Below are 15,493 nucleotides of genomic sequence, written 5' to 3'. Positions count from 1 at the left end.
TTGTTATTTTTTTGAGTTTGGGTTGTTTGGTTTTTTTTTTAATATCTGATACCATGTCAGTCAGAATTCTTTGCATCATTACTGGCAAAGAGATTCTTTAATAGAAACTTCATTTGATGCCTTTGTTCCTTTTGTTATGGCCTGGAGCCACCTTCCTTTTCCATACCTGTCCTAAGTGCCATGAGCCAAATCATGCAGTCATCTTTTGGTTCCAAAACTGCTGTTGATTCACGATACAAATTTTTTATTTCTGCTTTCATTTTTACCTCCCTTTGTCTACTAAACTATCAGAAAAGGTATTTATGCTTGCACATTCTAATGAATATTGATTAGTAGCAGAAAGCACTTTTTAAACATGGATTCATCAATTGCATGCAGATAAAGCTGCAAAGCTGTCTATTATCTTTCTTTCTGAATAAAATAATGTGGTTATCTTCCCTTCTGATTTTAATTTTCACATTCAGGTTTAAAAATCTCTCCAAGGAGCAGAAAGCATCTCTGGGAGACTTGCAGCACTTATTTTCTTTGAAGTCAAAATTCCTAAGGCAAAAATATTTTAAGTTTTTAATCTTTCCCACTGAATTGTAGTCTTGTCTCTGGCAGGATTGGAAACCAATCTTTAGGTGGTTGCATATGAATGTATTTTTCAAAATCAATGACTAGCAACAGAAATAACAGTCAGGAGGACCTGAAATGAGAAGACTTTGTGTGGTAAATTGAAGAGTCTTCCTCAGCAAGAGAAGGCTGAGACAGAATCTTACCGATGCATATGTCTGGAGGGAGAGTGTCATGAGAATGGGATCTACACTGAGGGAGTAGAATTGACTCAAGAAAGTCTTCCTAGAAAGAGGTTTCTTTCTTTCCCTGTTAAACTTGTAAGGCAAACTGTTTCTTCTAATATTTCAGAACCTTGCTGAAGGGCTCTGTTTTGTATTTTATGCCAGTTCCTACATGGTGAGATTAATCCTTTGACTGAGAAAGCCTTGCTGTAAATTTGGCAAATTACACATGACTAAGCATGACAGACCTTTTGGTTGTGCAGAAACACATAGCTTTAACTTTCCTGTGACTGTGTTCAGAAAATTGTGGAGACCATCCTTTAGGAAAGCATGCCACTGCACGTTTTCCCATTTAATGTTACCTTTTTCCCATTGCTTGCAAACAGAAAAGTGTTGTTAAAACCAAGTCAGTAGTTGGTATCATTTAGCCTACATGTTATCTCATCAGGCTTTGAAAAAAGTGTGTGGTGGTTTGCAAGCAGCAAAGCCCTGTGTTTTTGAGGTTAGGAAGATTGTTACATATTTCTGCTTTCAGAACTTTGATAGCAGGGATTTCCTCTTCAGATAACACTAACATAATTTATGGAACCTGCTTTTTAAAATATGCATAAAGGTCATAGTGTCAGGAATGAAATCTTTGTTGTTGACTGTGAAGCATAATAATATAAGTCAAATACATGCTGTGAAAGAGTAGTGACTGCTATACAGTCACTTCCCTGACTTTAGCATCATCTCAGGAGTGGGTGTTGGCACATGCAAGTAGTGTAATGGTCTGTAATGCTTCTTTTGAATTCCCAGCCCTCCTCCCAAGATATTTTTTGATTCATTTTCCTTAATATCTTGTTACCAATAGGTTAATGATCCTGCTATGAGGGGAGGCAATCTCTTTCCAAACCAGCTGCCTGGAATGGATATGATAAAGCAGGACGGAGATGCAGCACGGGTAAGAAATGGGGTACAGGCACAGCAGAACTATGAATATACTGAGGCTGGAGTGGATAAGGTACCTTTTTACTTACCAAGTTCCAAGTGCCCTGGATAATAGTAATTAATGTGAGGGAGGATTGCTCTATAGATACAGAGAAGGAAGGGGGGAGGGAGGGACAGACAGACGATGGACGGACAGACAGACTGAGAGCGGCCGAGTTACGCGGGGGAGGCGCCACCTAGCGGCGCCTCCTCCTGGGCCGGGGCGCGGTTAAGTTCTCTGCTGTTAAAGAAGAGGAATTTGAGTAATAGAGGAAATTGGAAACATCTGTCTGAAAAGTTAATAACATGAGTGAAAATGAAGAATGTGAAAGTACTGAGGCAGAAGTAACCATACGTATATTTTATTTTATCCCTGTCTTTTTTGTATTCATGTGTATTTAAAACTTCCCAGCAGCCAATTCTTCTCACATCTTCATCTTGCCCATATAAACATACAAATGTCCGTCCCCAAGAGTGGGGGATCTGTACATAAAGAGTCTTTTCTGCAGCCATTTCATGGCCACTTTGATTAATAAAAAGATGCAGTGTATTCTGCTCTAACAGAAGTTGTTATATACCAAGGCATTATTACAGAATCATAAATTGGTTTGGGTTGGAAGGAGCCTTAAAGATACCTAGTTCCAACCCTGTGCCATGGACAGGGCACCCCCTGCCATTAGATCAGCCTGCTCAAAGCCCCATCTAACACTGAATACTTCCAGGGATGAGTCATCCACAACTTGTCTGGGCAACCTGCTCCAGTGCCTCACCACATTCACAGTAATGAATTTCTTCTTATATCTAATATTGAACTACTCTCTTTCAGTTTAAAGCCATTGCCCGCTGTCCTGTCGCTATATGCCATGGTAAAAGTCCAGCTCACTTGTGGGCCTTTTTAGGTACAAGAGATGGTGGAGAGAAGTCAGGGTGCAGGTGGAAAGAAATGAGTGGCATGACTTCTGGCAGGGAATCTCTGGGGTGTAAAATTTTAACAGTGGTGTCAGTGCTATGATAGTGAGAGGGACAGTAGCAATGCATAAGAGAAGCTTTGTTTCACCTAAAGAAAAGCAACTTCTTCAAACATCCCAAGTTATTTGGAAAGGTACATCAGACTGCACTTTGTGATTTTACATTTATTCTACTAATGTACCTCTGACTGTCAATGAAAATATAGTTTATATGCACTATAAATACCTTTCACTGAACTTTGAACTGTAATAGAGGTTAATCAGCTGCTTTTTTCATGCAGCTGAGCCATAAACTACTCTTACAAAGCTTTTTTTTTTAAGAAAGTTCAAGCTGTGTAATTTATGAGCAACTCTTGCATTACTTATTTTTTTCAAGTTGCCAGTATAGTGGGAGTGTTTTGTATCTCTCTGGAGATACTGTTTCCTAAACATCCACCCTGAAAATAAGGACATCTTTGGATTTTCACCTTCATTTCCACTTCAAAAACCACTAACAGGGTCCATGAACTGCTTCTCAGCATGTTAGAAAGAGGAGCCAAAGTTTAGTTTGTCCATCTTAGTCAGGGCATGAAGGATGTGAGTGTGGTGTCTCTGTGCTGTGATGAAGGAAGGAGGAACCATGATCAGGACTCAGTGCTGGTCACACCCAAGGAGCTCCAGCTGCACCAGCTAAATGGGAATAGGAAATGTACAAAACATAGGACCTTGCTTTCCTGCACTGTGGGATAATTTGTGACTCTGACTTTATTTGTCAGTAAAGCTACATTTCTAGGCCTTGTGTGAGTGCAGAGGAAGCTGTGGGAAGGTCCAAAGTATGGTGTAGACAGCTTCCAGAAGGCAGCCTGGCAGCATGCATGTGGACTGGTGAGAAGGCTGCCTACCCAGCAGCACTGTCCCTGAGCAAACAGGCCCTTCCTCATGCGTGACAGGAAGCTGTGAGCAAAGAGCTGCTCCACAGCCAGAGCCACGGGATGTGAGTGAAAAGCAACCCCAGGGGAGGAGGAAGATGGGTTTGGCTGGATTGACTCTCTGACCTGACTGACCACAGCACCCCATGGGAGAAGGCATTTAGAAGGAGAGGAAGACAGAAAGGCACAGATTGCAGCCACTGGAAGGAGCAGTCTTAAAGCAACTGTGAAAACCACATCCTGATGTTTTTGTGAATAAGAAAGAAGATAATCAACTCAGCTGAAACCAGTTTGTACTATATTTGGGTAAAGACATCACAAGGGTATTAAGTATGAGGTAAAAGATGTCTCTAGGGACCCATAGCTGAAGCTGGCTTTATTTCTTTATTCCCTTTTTCATTATGAGTCTTGGAAGGGAAAGTGAGCCAGAGCAGTTGTTTTCTTTGACAGTGATGCAGCACTAAGAGAGATTTTTGCACATATTCTGAGAATGAGAGTTCTTTTAAAATGTATTGCTATGCCTTCAGGTGGAGTTTACAACAGGTGGATGATCTTGAGTTATTATAACATCCAGGATAATTGGAATGAATTAAGGACCTAAGAATGCAGTGAAATCAAACCACCACTGATATCAAAGGAACTAAATCACTGGTCAGTTGTATCAGTGTACACAAGTAATAGTTTAGCTTTATAAATTCCAATTAAATTTCAGGTGTAAAGCATTACGGTAATGCACGGTTGACAGGGGATGTTGCACTCCAGCATCCCAGATCTCACTGACCTGTCCATCCTCACTATCCCAGCAGGAAAAATTCATTTGTTTTTCCCCCATTTCTCTTCTTTTGCAGAAATATTGCTGACCCCGAGGGTGGTTTGGTTGCTCCTTTCTTCAGCTGACTGGGCTGACGGCCCCAAACCCTTACCGATTTGAAGAGCTGTGTCTGTTTGTCGTGTCCCCGCGGAGCTGCCGGCCCCGGCGGCTGCCTGCTGCCAACAGGACTCAGCCCTGCCTTCCCGAGGGGAGCCGGGGCGTTGCCCAAGAGCAGCCTCTTCTTTGACAGTCTGGAGCTAGCGTACAGACATTGCTCAGTCTGTTCACTGCATTCACCTTAGTGCAACTTAGATCTCTCCTGCAAAGTAAATGTTGACAGGCAATTTTCATAAACCATGTCAGATTGAATGTATTTAAATGTATGTATTTAAGGAAAAACGACCATGCTCTCGTTCTGTTTCTGTTTAGTTCTAGACCTTGGGGTTTTTTTGCTTTGTTTTCCCTGGCTTACACAGTCTGGTGCAAAGGATTCAGTTCTGTCTGAAAACTGGTGTTTTAGACTAAGGCCTGCATTTTGGGGCGGAGAGGAGGCATGGAGGAGGGCATAGAAGCAACGTCTGGTACATTTAGAGACCTCCAACAAGCATGTTCCACTGACAGCAAGTCAGAGAAGATCAACTGATGCAGAAAACTATACAGACCAATTTTGAATGGGATTAAAGTTGTGAAACAGATGAAAATTACCCTGTGAGAGGGCTGTTTATAAGGGGTGATTTGGTTGGGTTTTGTGGTAGTGTTTATGATGCAAGTCATTAATCCAAACATACAAGTTGGTTACATTCTCATTTAATTAAATTCCTAACAATCAGCAAAATCTGTTTTTTTTTTTAACCTGGCTCTCCTGACCTCTGTCATCTTACTCTTTCTAGTAGAATTAAAAAACAGGTTACTCCGTTATTTCCTTAGGTGTGTTTCCAGCAATCTGCACAGCCGGTTACTGGATGCCGAACAGCAGAGTTCAATGGTAATGCATGTAATGATTATGGTAGTGGCAGAATTGGTGCATAATATCAAAGATACCTGCTTTAAAGCATGATAATTTCTGGTTCCCATCCCCTTAGCTGGGAAAATAACAATTCCTGTAATACCTATAGCAGATATCACTACAGACTTCACCACTATCATGTTTCTGATTATTTTAAAGCAGTGTGGACTACGAAGACGTTTTGTAAGGTACATAAAATCCAGTTTATATGTAAACAAGCAATAATTTAAGTTGAAAACTTAAGTGTTTTACTTGTATAATTTTTGTGAGATATACATGTTGTGAAGTTGATTCCAAATGAGGTACTTCAGTATTAAATTAGATATCTTCTTAGCCGTGTGTGTCTCCTGGAAAAGTGTTTTGTAAAGGATCACAATGCCTTGATTAGACCTAATTTGTAGGCTTGAGACTTCTCATTTTCTAAGCCTTGTGATTCTGCTCATAATACCATTTAATTAACCTATATTATATGCAGCCACTGTAGGAACCAGTTCTTGATTTTTGTATGTTTATATCCTTTCGTAACAAATCTTAGAAAAACTGTTACTAAGCAGGCCACTGTTAAGGCGTGTTGGTTTTTTTCCTTGCCCACTGTGGTTTGAATAATCTTTTACTATACTGACATCACTTTCTGAGGACTTGGAATATTAAGAAATTGATGAGTTTGACCTGTTTTCTTTCTGCTGATTCCTAATTGTTTAGGAACGGTATTCCCTAATTCGGTGCTCCCACTGAGACTCTCCAAACCGTGAGCCCACTTGCTCCCCCTCCATCTTTCCCTGTGGAGGACTGGAGAGGGGAATTGGAGGCACGGAAGGTAAAGATCATGGGTTGAGATAAGAACAATTTACTGAAAACAGCAATGAGATAAGAAAACAGTAACAACTTCAGTACTAGTGACAGAAGGTACAAGAAAGAGACAAACGGAAACTCGCGACATGCCCGATGCTCCCTCCGCCACTGCGCTGATCCAGAAGAGAGCCCTTCTCCTGGGAAGAAACTTCCTTCCCCACCCCGGGAATGATGTGAGGTGTTATAGAATAACCTCTGGGTCCTAGCCATGCCCTCTCCTGGCTTCTGCAAAAGTTAACCCTATCCTGGCCGGAACCAGGACACTAATCCACAAACTTTCTAACCTGAACGCAAATTTTTTGATTAAATGTAAAATGCAATGCATTTTATAATATCTCATCAGCCCTGCCTTTTGGGATTGAAAAGTTTGTCTTGTTGTCATATAATTTGTTTTGGTATTCAGGTGGGAGTTCAAATAAAATAGTGGCTATTCTATGTTAAGGCTGAGGAAAATATTACAAAGGCTGTCTCTGTGTTTGTCCTTAAAGAAGACAGTGCCACCATTTTGGAGAAGCAACACTTTTTCAGCTGTCACCATTCTGTTGCAGTACTCAAACAGAATGTTTAGTCAGCTGAGCCATTCTTTGACCTGCTGATGGGAAATAATAACCATCAGTCCTAACCTCCACAGCCTCATTACTACAGCATTGGTCTTGAACTTGCATTATGTATCTGACAAAAAAAATTACTTATATACGAAATGTATAAATTTGAAGGAATTAATTTCGTGCACCACAAAGTGTAAATGAGTTTAAAAATAATTTTGTTGCTATTCCATTCTTTTTCGGTTCTTAACCATAACCTCTGCAGATAGATTATTCTTTTTCACAGTGGAAAAAAATAGTTTAAATTTGTCCCATTTCACAACAGACCTGCAAACCCTTATCTGTAGTGATTATGATACTTCATCATCCATTGCCATTTTGAAAGAAAGGAGATTGTACCTATCACTTTGGCTCCGTTTGGGTTCATTGTGACTTTTGTCGTCTTCTAAGTAATGAAAGAGAAAAGTGAGTGAAGGAATCTTCTGATCATATTGATCACTATAGAAACAAAAAAGCCAAATCAATTCCCTTCATTATCAGTATTTTTCATCCTGTATACAGTAAATTTGTCGGAGAAAGTACTTGGATTTTGTTTTAAGAGAACAATTAATCAGTGTTCTATTTACATTATTAAATGTGAAAGGCGCATAATGTGAAAAATAAGCATATATACATGGTCGTACGACCCGTTTAAGTGTTCATGTAATGTGGTGAGTTTAAAAAGTGAAGTGAGCTGTTTTGCTACAAGGAGTTAATTTGTACTCAATCCTTAAAATATTGTCCCACACCGGTATCCCTTTGGGCCTGTATTAATTAAAAGCAATGTTTTTGCAGTTTATACAATACATTTTTTAATCTTTGTTTAAAAGCGGAATTCATATGGGCTTAACAGACGAAATGGGTGGCACAGCTCCACTTGCAGAACCCAAAGATACACAATCAGTTTTAAAATGCAACTTAAGCCATTAATTGTTGGTGTGAATTTAAAAGTTTTCTAGTATTTGTATGGTAGTATGCTGCCTAAGAGCAAAAGCATTCTCTGCACAAAAGAAAATTTACTGTAGTGGCTTTGATTTTAATTAGAATTTTCTCCCTGGTGTTTCTTTGTAGACTAAAACAAAATCTTTTAAGTTTCTTACTACAGGTAAAAGCTATGTGCAAGAACCTCAAAATGCTAAAATCTAGCATAATGCCTTAGATCTGTTTTTAAGTCTTGTATATTCCTACATAGCTGTCTGATGTATTATATTTGTATAGTGAATTGTGTACAATTTTGGAATAAGTGCATCATCACTTAATCTTTATGTTGTTCAATAGAGATGATGGACACATTTCTTCAAACATTTACTGTCATTTAATTTTTTTCCCTTTATGTCATTTGTGGGTTTTATTTGTACAGTTCATCATGAAGTTGCATCTGAGATGTGTGTATATGAAAAGATTATACAAGGGTAAAATTAAGCAATATATAAACTATGGTTCTTCAGGAGAAAGCTTACAGTGTTTCAGGTTGTGATTTATTTTCAAAACGGAGTTGACTCTGAACATCACTTTGTTCACCTGCATTGATGTTTGTATTTCTAGTGTTAGCAGTTTATGCAAAGGTAGATATATTCAGAGAAATTTTAAATACATTTATGCAAGTTAATATTGCTTTGCTGATGCTATTTGCTTATTTGATGTTAAATAATGCTATTGTAAATAAAGAATTCTGTTGTTATTGCATCATTTAATAAATTTTAATGCCTTCGGGTTTTACATGGCTTTAGAGATTTCAACAGGTTTCTGTTGTGTCTTCATTTGTTCATAGAAGGCTATAAGAAGTAGCACTAAAGCAGTGGTGGGTAGATGGATTGCTAGGTTTTAAAAAAGCAGCAGGCATTGATAATGAATTGAAATTCCAGCTAGTAGTTATTTGCAAGTCCTTTTCAGGGCTGTATTGACTGAAAATGTTTATCACGTGGCTTGATATGAGAACAGTTCATTATGAGTACTTTTTTTTTTTTATCAGTCAGGATGAAATGGACATCTTTCATGCCAGTGTCAGCAGAGGCTGACCTCAGATGTGGAGATGAGAAGAGTTACGGGTTTGTTCTCCTTGCCATGCCAAATGGTGGGTTTAAGACAGTTGAAAAGGTCTGATTGGTCAAAAAAGGACCTACAAGAATGCTTGTAGCATTCCAGAATGTACAATGTAAAGAATGATTTTATGTTGTCTCTGGGAAATGGATGAGGCAGAAAAACTACTTATATTAAAAATTTTAGAAATTCAAGTTATTTTAAAGACCTTCAAACACTCGTAACCTTTTGCCGTTCCTACCAAAACAAAGCTTATCCTGTAGTTCTTTTATTTTCAGCACAATGATGATGAGATGAGGAAACTAATGCAAGGAAAGGAAGTTTCTTCCCAATGTGGAGTTGGAAGCAAGCAGAAAAAACATCCATGTAGTAAGAGGTAAAATGTTTCCAATGGGAACCTTGCCTTTGGACATTCTTATAGTTAATTAATATTGAAAAGAAGATACAAAAGTTTTAGGTAAGACTCCTGGCTTCAAAATATGATCTAATGATGACCTCTGATGTAACTGGCTTTGTGAAAGAGAAGTGCTGCCTTTTACTTTCTAGATCAAGCTCTGTTGATCTAGAGAGAGAGACCAGTGCATGTGACATATGGACAAGTTCTTCTAACCTGATATCATGACCAAAGAGAAAGTGACTCTGCCTTTTGAAGGTCCTTCTCATGGTGAACTGTGCCTTGAGTCTTGCAGACTGGACTTTTCACAGGGATAGAACAGGGGTGCCTGGCAGCTGTGAATTGTTCCCCAGCTTGTTGCCCACCACTCACAGTTCTTTATGTGTTGTTCCAGTGTAAAAGGAGTGCTACATGTCCTGTGTGCTTGGGCTTAGGCAATGGCAAGGGCAGAGAGCAGCCAGGGGTATCAGCCCTCTGCCTTGGTTCTGGGACTGTGAAATGTGGAGACAGAGATGCCAAGTGCAGCCCGAGTGGGCCTCTTGACTCAACTCACACCCTGTCTCCTGGAACAGTGATCAAAGTGAAACCTTCCTGATGGATTCGTTCTTGTCCTGAAGAAAGCAGAACTCAGAGCAGCCTTGAGTGATTCTGTTGGCCGTGTGCTTGTAGTGAGTAGATATGACTTGTGTAACATACCTTTTTGAAATCTCTGCTGGCACTGAATTCCAGCTTTTAACACAGGTCAGTCCAGAGCCACAGTAAGAGGTGCTACTCTAAAATCAGCTAGAAGAAGGAAGAATGAACACAAATTGATGAAGTCCTTTGGAGGTGTAGGTCAGGAAAGGTCCAAATTGGAATTAGTGTGAGTGAACCTGTATGAACAGTGGTCCTTCAGAGATGGGCATTGAGCTCTTTGCCATTTCAGGACAGGTTCTTGGGATGTCTCATCTGAAGAAGAAACCACACCAAGAGTTAAAGACTCAGGTGGTATGATGGACCCCATTAAACCCTCTCAGACAGATTCTAGTCTGAGCCTCCTTTGTTACTGTTGCTAATGACTTCAGCCTCAGCCAGCATGGTGGGCTTAAGCCAGATGTCGTGACCAGGAGGAAGCCCTTGTATATCTTGTTTCTTCTCTTCAGTCTCTTGTTCTGTATACTTACCTTGGGGATGAAAAAAAACACACTTGATTGCATTACAGGGTTTATGTTTAAGGAGCATTTTGGAGTCCAGAAGCTGTAATTCCCCAGTTTCAGTGGGTTGTATTTTTCAGTTTGTGTGAGGAGGATGGCAAAAGAACAGAATCTCTGATCAGAAGTTTGAGAGACACACAGGAGGAAAAAAAAAAATTAAGATCAAGTAGAGGATCTTAAAGGACAGTTAGAGAAACATTTGCTGGTGGCTGAAACAGAACATTTTGCCTGAAAGGATGAAATCTGACAACTGTACCCTGGAGTATGACCAGAATGTGGTGGAGTGCTCAGGGGACAATTGTGTGAGTGCTCATGTTTGGTGCATCCAGCTGCACCAGCCAGCAAGTAAAGGACCTGAAAAGCTCAGTGTGAAGGCTGGGGCTGTGGGCAGGGATACTGGGCAGGCAGAAGGGCTGTGCCCAGAGCAAGGCCACCCATGAATCAGTGTTGGTGAACCTAGAGAGGGAGGGCATGATGTGCTTTCATCAGTGAACACAGAGCTCTACCAGTTAAAGAAGAGGTGGAAACTTAGCTGTGTTTATGTCTTACATAGGTACCACGAGTGGGTGCAGTTGAGGTTAACACCTTGTTCATGGCAATCTGTGTGACTGAACGTGTCAGTGTCCTCTGTATGCATCCTGTGTCTGTGTGTCTGTGGCATTTGTGCTCAGCTTTGCTGCTGGGTGAACCTGCATTAGACAAATGCTGCCATGGTTCTTACACACAAGGGAGGGTGGGCAGGAAAACCCAGAGTCAGCCAGTGTGATTGTCAGGAGCACAAGAGGTCACTGTGTCCAACGATGCTCAGATAACTCCCTGCTCCAATGGGCTGAATGCTCTGTTACTTCTCCAACCCCAAGGAGCTGGAATCCTTCTGTGGATCTTTAAAAAATTCTGGCTTTAAGAACAGCAGCAGTTTGCATGCAGGGGACAGGCCAAGTGACAGTTTGAATGCCATCCAATTGGTGTTTCCTCCACCTCCCCTGAAATTAGGCACTAAAGGCAGAAATACTCAATCATGAAAGGGTGGCTCTGTGCAAAGAAAGGAGCTGAGAGAACATTCAGACCCTTCTTCCACTAGACTGCCAGAGGTAAAGCTCATTCACACAGCAGCAGGAACTTTGCTTGGAATGTGTCAGTTCCTACTGAATATGCTCTAAACTATTCAACCACCACTCACTGAGACTTCGTTTAAGAATGAAGAAGGTAGCAAAGACTGGGGAAACTGAGACACTCACCCAGTCCCATACAACTGCTGGGGAGGTAAAGCTGCTCCAACTTGTGTGATGTGTCCAGGAATTTCTCCCTAGGAGATATTTCTGCAAAGACAGAGGAGAAAACATAGGAAAACTCTCCAATTGCTTGAAAAATGTCTCTCCTATCCAAGTTTCAGGCTATACTTCACTTTATCACTTCATTCTACAACTACTCAGGATGCTGGAAGGTCCCACAGTGATCCTGACTGGAGTAATTTATTCAGCTCCCTGCAAACTGTTGGCAAAGTGTCCTTAAAACACAAGAACAACAGATATTCCTGCCTTTGCTTGTGTGTTTACTCAGTGGCACACTCCAACAAAGGGAAGAAGATTGCATCTCTATGACAGGATTGGTTTGATCCAAATTTTAGACTGGCTTCCCCACCTCTTTCTTGTGCATATATTTTTCAGTTAATTCTCTATTCTCGGTGTACTTGGAATGAGTTGAGAGCAATTAATTACTTTTGAGAAGTCAAAGAGCAAATGGTATCACCATTAAAATGCTGCTGTATCTAAAGATCCAGCCAGTACAGAAAAAGAAAAGTTGAATCAACTTAATTTTGTTTTCCCCTTTTTTTAATAGTCTACCAGCAGATTCAGTTGCTCTTCTGCTACCTATCCTCTTCTATAACCATAGCAGTAAACTGTTTCTGCTCTGACCTCATCTAAATTGCAATTCAGGTTATTTCCATGACAGCATCTAGTGCCATTGCTGGGATTCCCATGTCCATGCTGCAGCTGAGTATCAGTGTAGGTGTTGGGGACAGGTAGGCAACACGTGGGAAGATGAGCATCGGGGAGTGCTATGGCACCGTAGTCTTTGGGGGATTACAGGATGCTCACAGGTGTAACTTGTGTGTTTGGGAATGTGTAGGAGGCAGGCTGCTTTAAACCTGGAGTGAGGAAGATGTAGAGTGGATGTAAGATTGATGAAGAACTCACTGTGTCCAAACTGAGGTGACTGAATGCTATGCAAGCAGCCTGCAGGGATGTCCCTTGGTGCCTGTTTTAATTATGCATCCCCACATCAGTGCAGAGAAGGAATACACTCTAAAATCCTGCAGCAGGGAAGGGAGGCTAATAGACTTCTCTGATTACTTTGTAATAAGACATAAAATCAGGGAAGGGAGGCCCTCTAGGCTGGGGCTGTCCACAGTACTGACTGGACTGCTGGGGGTGCATCTGCAAGGCTGCCCTTCTGCTTCCCCCACGTCTCTCCCCGAGGTCATGACTTTTTTAATGCACTAAATGCCTTTAACCTCTTAGAGGATGCTAAAGCATCTAAAGATTATTCTGCAGTATAGTGGCAATGGCACTTCAAGGCTTTTCCTCCTCTGGACTCTGTGTCATCAGGCTTCTAGGAAAAGGAAACCTTTTGTTTCTGGTTGTGTCTACAATTTAATTAATGATGTCACTTTTAAAATTTCATGTTGTACTTATTTGACTTCATTTCTCCTGAATCTCTAATGTGAGCATGTCTCCCCTAGTCCCTCTCCCTTTTCCTTTGCTGTGATACCTGGACACAGCATTGTCAAAAGATTTCAGGTTCACTGGAAACACTTAAATTCTAAATATAACTCAAACTTTTCTGTGCAATCAGAGCTCAAAGACTTATTCCTGTAGATCAGGTTAATGCTGGTACTACTTTTATGCTACTGATGCATCAATAAAGTTGTGTTAAAATGCCTGGCTGAAACTGTTTCCTAAAGCACTATAGCATTAATTCTGTTTTACAAATAACAGAGGTTTGGCACAAAGCAGAGAAAATTAGAAAAAAAAATTAAAACTGAAAAGACAACTGAAAAATCAGGGCATTTAAGCTAAAGGACTATCTCAAGCAAGTTTTATAAGGCTTCATTCCTACTCTCTCCGTAAGATTTGTGCATATTAGCTTCCCTGGTGTACTTAATACTTTTGTCTTGCAGAGGTTGGGATGGAGAAGGAGGTTGTAGGTAGGAGAATTAGCCCAATACGTTTAATGCAGACTACAGAAATGTTTCTGTTCAACTTTGGGGACAGAGATGTGTTGGACTGGCTGTGGAAGGGATCTTGGCAGCTGAGGGACATTGGATCAGCTCTGTCTCTCTCCAGTGGGGTTGTGTGCTCATGTTTGCTGTCTAAGTGTTTATGTCCTGAGTGCAAAAATAAAGGGAGATTGTAAATGTAAGACTGTAGTAAGTAGGAATTGCAGTGCCTGAAGGAATGACAACACACTCGTTGCCCCGGGCAGCCAGTGATTCTTTCTCAAACTCTCTATTTCAGAGCACTTCATTCAGGCCAGATAAGAAATCAGGATTGAAATGATGGCTTCACCTCTGGTCAAGTGCAGGCAGTGACTGTGTCTGGAGCTGAGATTTCTCTGTCTGGGGCTGCTTCAAGTGCTTCCTAACCCATCCATTGCTTGGGATGAAGACAATATTTTACACGGGATCACATGGAGCTATACTAATTAAGTTTTATAGCACACCAAATATAACCACTGAAATGGCATTTAAAATTCCAGGAGCTAAGCCTGGCTATGTTCCCCACTCCAGCTGTGTCTCTGTGCAGCTTGGCTCATGCTCTGCTGTGTCCCAGGAAGCCCTGTGCTGCCTCTCTCTGAGAGCCCCCTGGGTGCAAGTCCCCAAGCTCTCCACAGTGCAGCAGAGCCCGTCCTGTCCCTTCCCTCCATGCCTGCATGTGCAGTGTCTTCCAGGCTGCAATGAGCTACTCAAGAGGGAGCTCTGCAGTAACATGCGCTGCATGGGGTTTTGTCCTGGGCTGAAGATTTCTCCATCTCTCTGCACCAGCAGGGATGACACTCTGCAAAGTGAACACCTGGGCTCCTAGGATCCTCCAGCCCCTTCCAAGCCCCCTTTTCATTGCAATTTTGCCATGTATCCACCTGGAAGGAAGGCAGGAGAAAACCCTATAAAAACCCGTGGTGAAACCATAGACAGGGGATCACCCAGCATCTCTGCAGGAGGCAAGGGCCAGGTGTCTTCCTCTGGTCCCATCCTGGGCAGGTGAGCATAGGCCTGGTCATGGAGCCATGGAAACCCCAGCAGGAGCCCAGAGTTCTGCTAAGCACCTAACAGGAAGCCCCAGGCTGGAGTCAAAGGACCTCAGCTGTGCCCGTGAAGCCTGCAGTGACTGCGCTGCTCCTGTCTGTCCAGGTCACCGGAGTTTCAGCGGCGTTTTCTGCCTTTCCATATCCAAACCACACCCCTGCAGCCCCCAGGACAGTGTGTGGGAGCCCTGTGTCCTGCCCCGCGGCACCCTGCCCCCCGGCAGCAGGTGGTGGCCTGTGGGGAGCAGCGCTCCGCACCGCGGCCTCCTGCCCTGAGGAGCGGCAGAGCCCACGGGGCTGCGGCCGGGCCCACGGGCCGGGGCCTGGGGAGGCGGAGGGCAGAGCCGGCGGCAGGGAAGGTGGGTCCGGGCGGCCGGACCACCCACACACCCCCCTCCCCTACCCCGACGTGGGGAGGGGCGGCCGGGCCGCTCCGTGAGTGGCCGTGGCTCCGCCCCGGGGTAGCCGTGCCGGCTGGGGCAGCACCCCCGCCCGCCCCCGGGACTGTGTGACCCCCTGCCCACCCTCCCCGCCCCGCCGATATAGCCGCGGGGGGCCGGCAGGGCCCGCCCGCCCCGACGGCGAAGGGCAGCTCCCGCACCTCCGTCCCGCCCCGCAGAGCGACCCCGCGCCGGCAGCACCCAGGTGTCTGCCCCCCTGCTTCCCGGCCCGGCTCTTCCCGAC

At 42.8% G+C, this 15,493-nt stretch overlaps 1 protein-coding gene across 5 annotated transcripts in view; it reads left to right on the top strand.

Moving 5' to 3' along the window:
• NCOA2 (nuclear receptor coactivator 2) overlaps positions 1–8,616 on the top strand; it is a 188,601-nt gene extending 179,985 nt beyond the window's left edge. For all 5 annotated transcript variants that reach the window (XM_071420868.1, XM_071420884.1, XM_071420858.1 and 2 more), the window contains 2 exons: positions 1,633–1,722; positions 4,473–8,616. In XM_071420868.1, coding sequence (XP_071276969.1) covers positions 1,633–1,722; positions 4,473–4,484 — 102 coding nt within the window. In that variant the 3' untranslated portion in view covers positions 4,485–8,616. The remainder of the gene's footprint in view (positions 1–1,632; positions 1,723–4,472) is intronic.
• The last annotated feature ends 6,877 nt before the right edge of the window (positions 8,617–15,493 follow it).

This window comes from Agelaius tricolor, unplaced genomic scaffold, assembly GCF_023055355.1.
Source record: "Agelaius tricolor isolate 1412-34295 unplaced genomic scaffold, bAgeTri1.0.p SCAF_2, whole genome shotgun sequence".
In the NCBI taxonomy this organism is placed as follows: Eukaryota; Metazoa; Chordata; class Aves; order Passeriformes; family Icteridae; genus Agelaius; species Agelaius tricolor.
The sequence above is the reverse complement of the archived record's forward strand: the minus strand, read 5'-3'. Positions and strand labels throughout refer to the sequence as shown.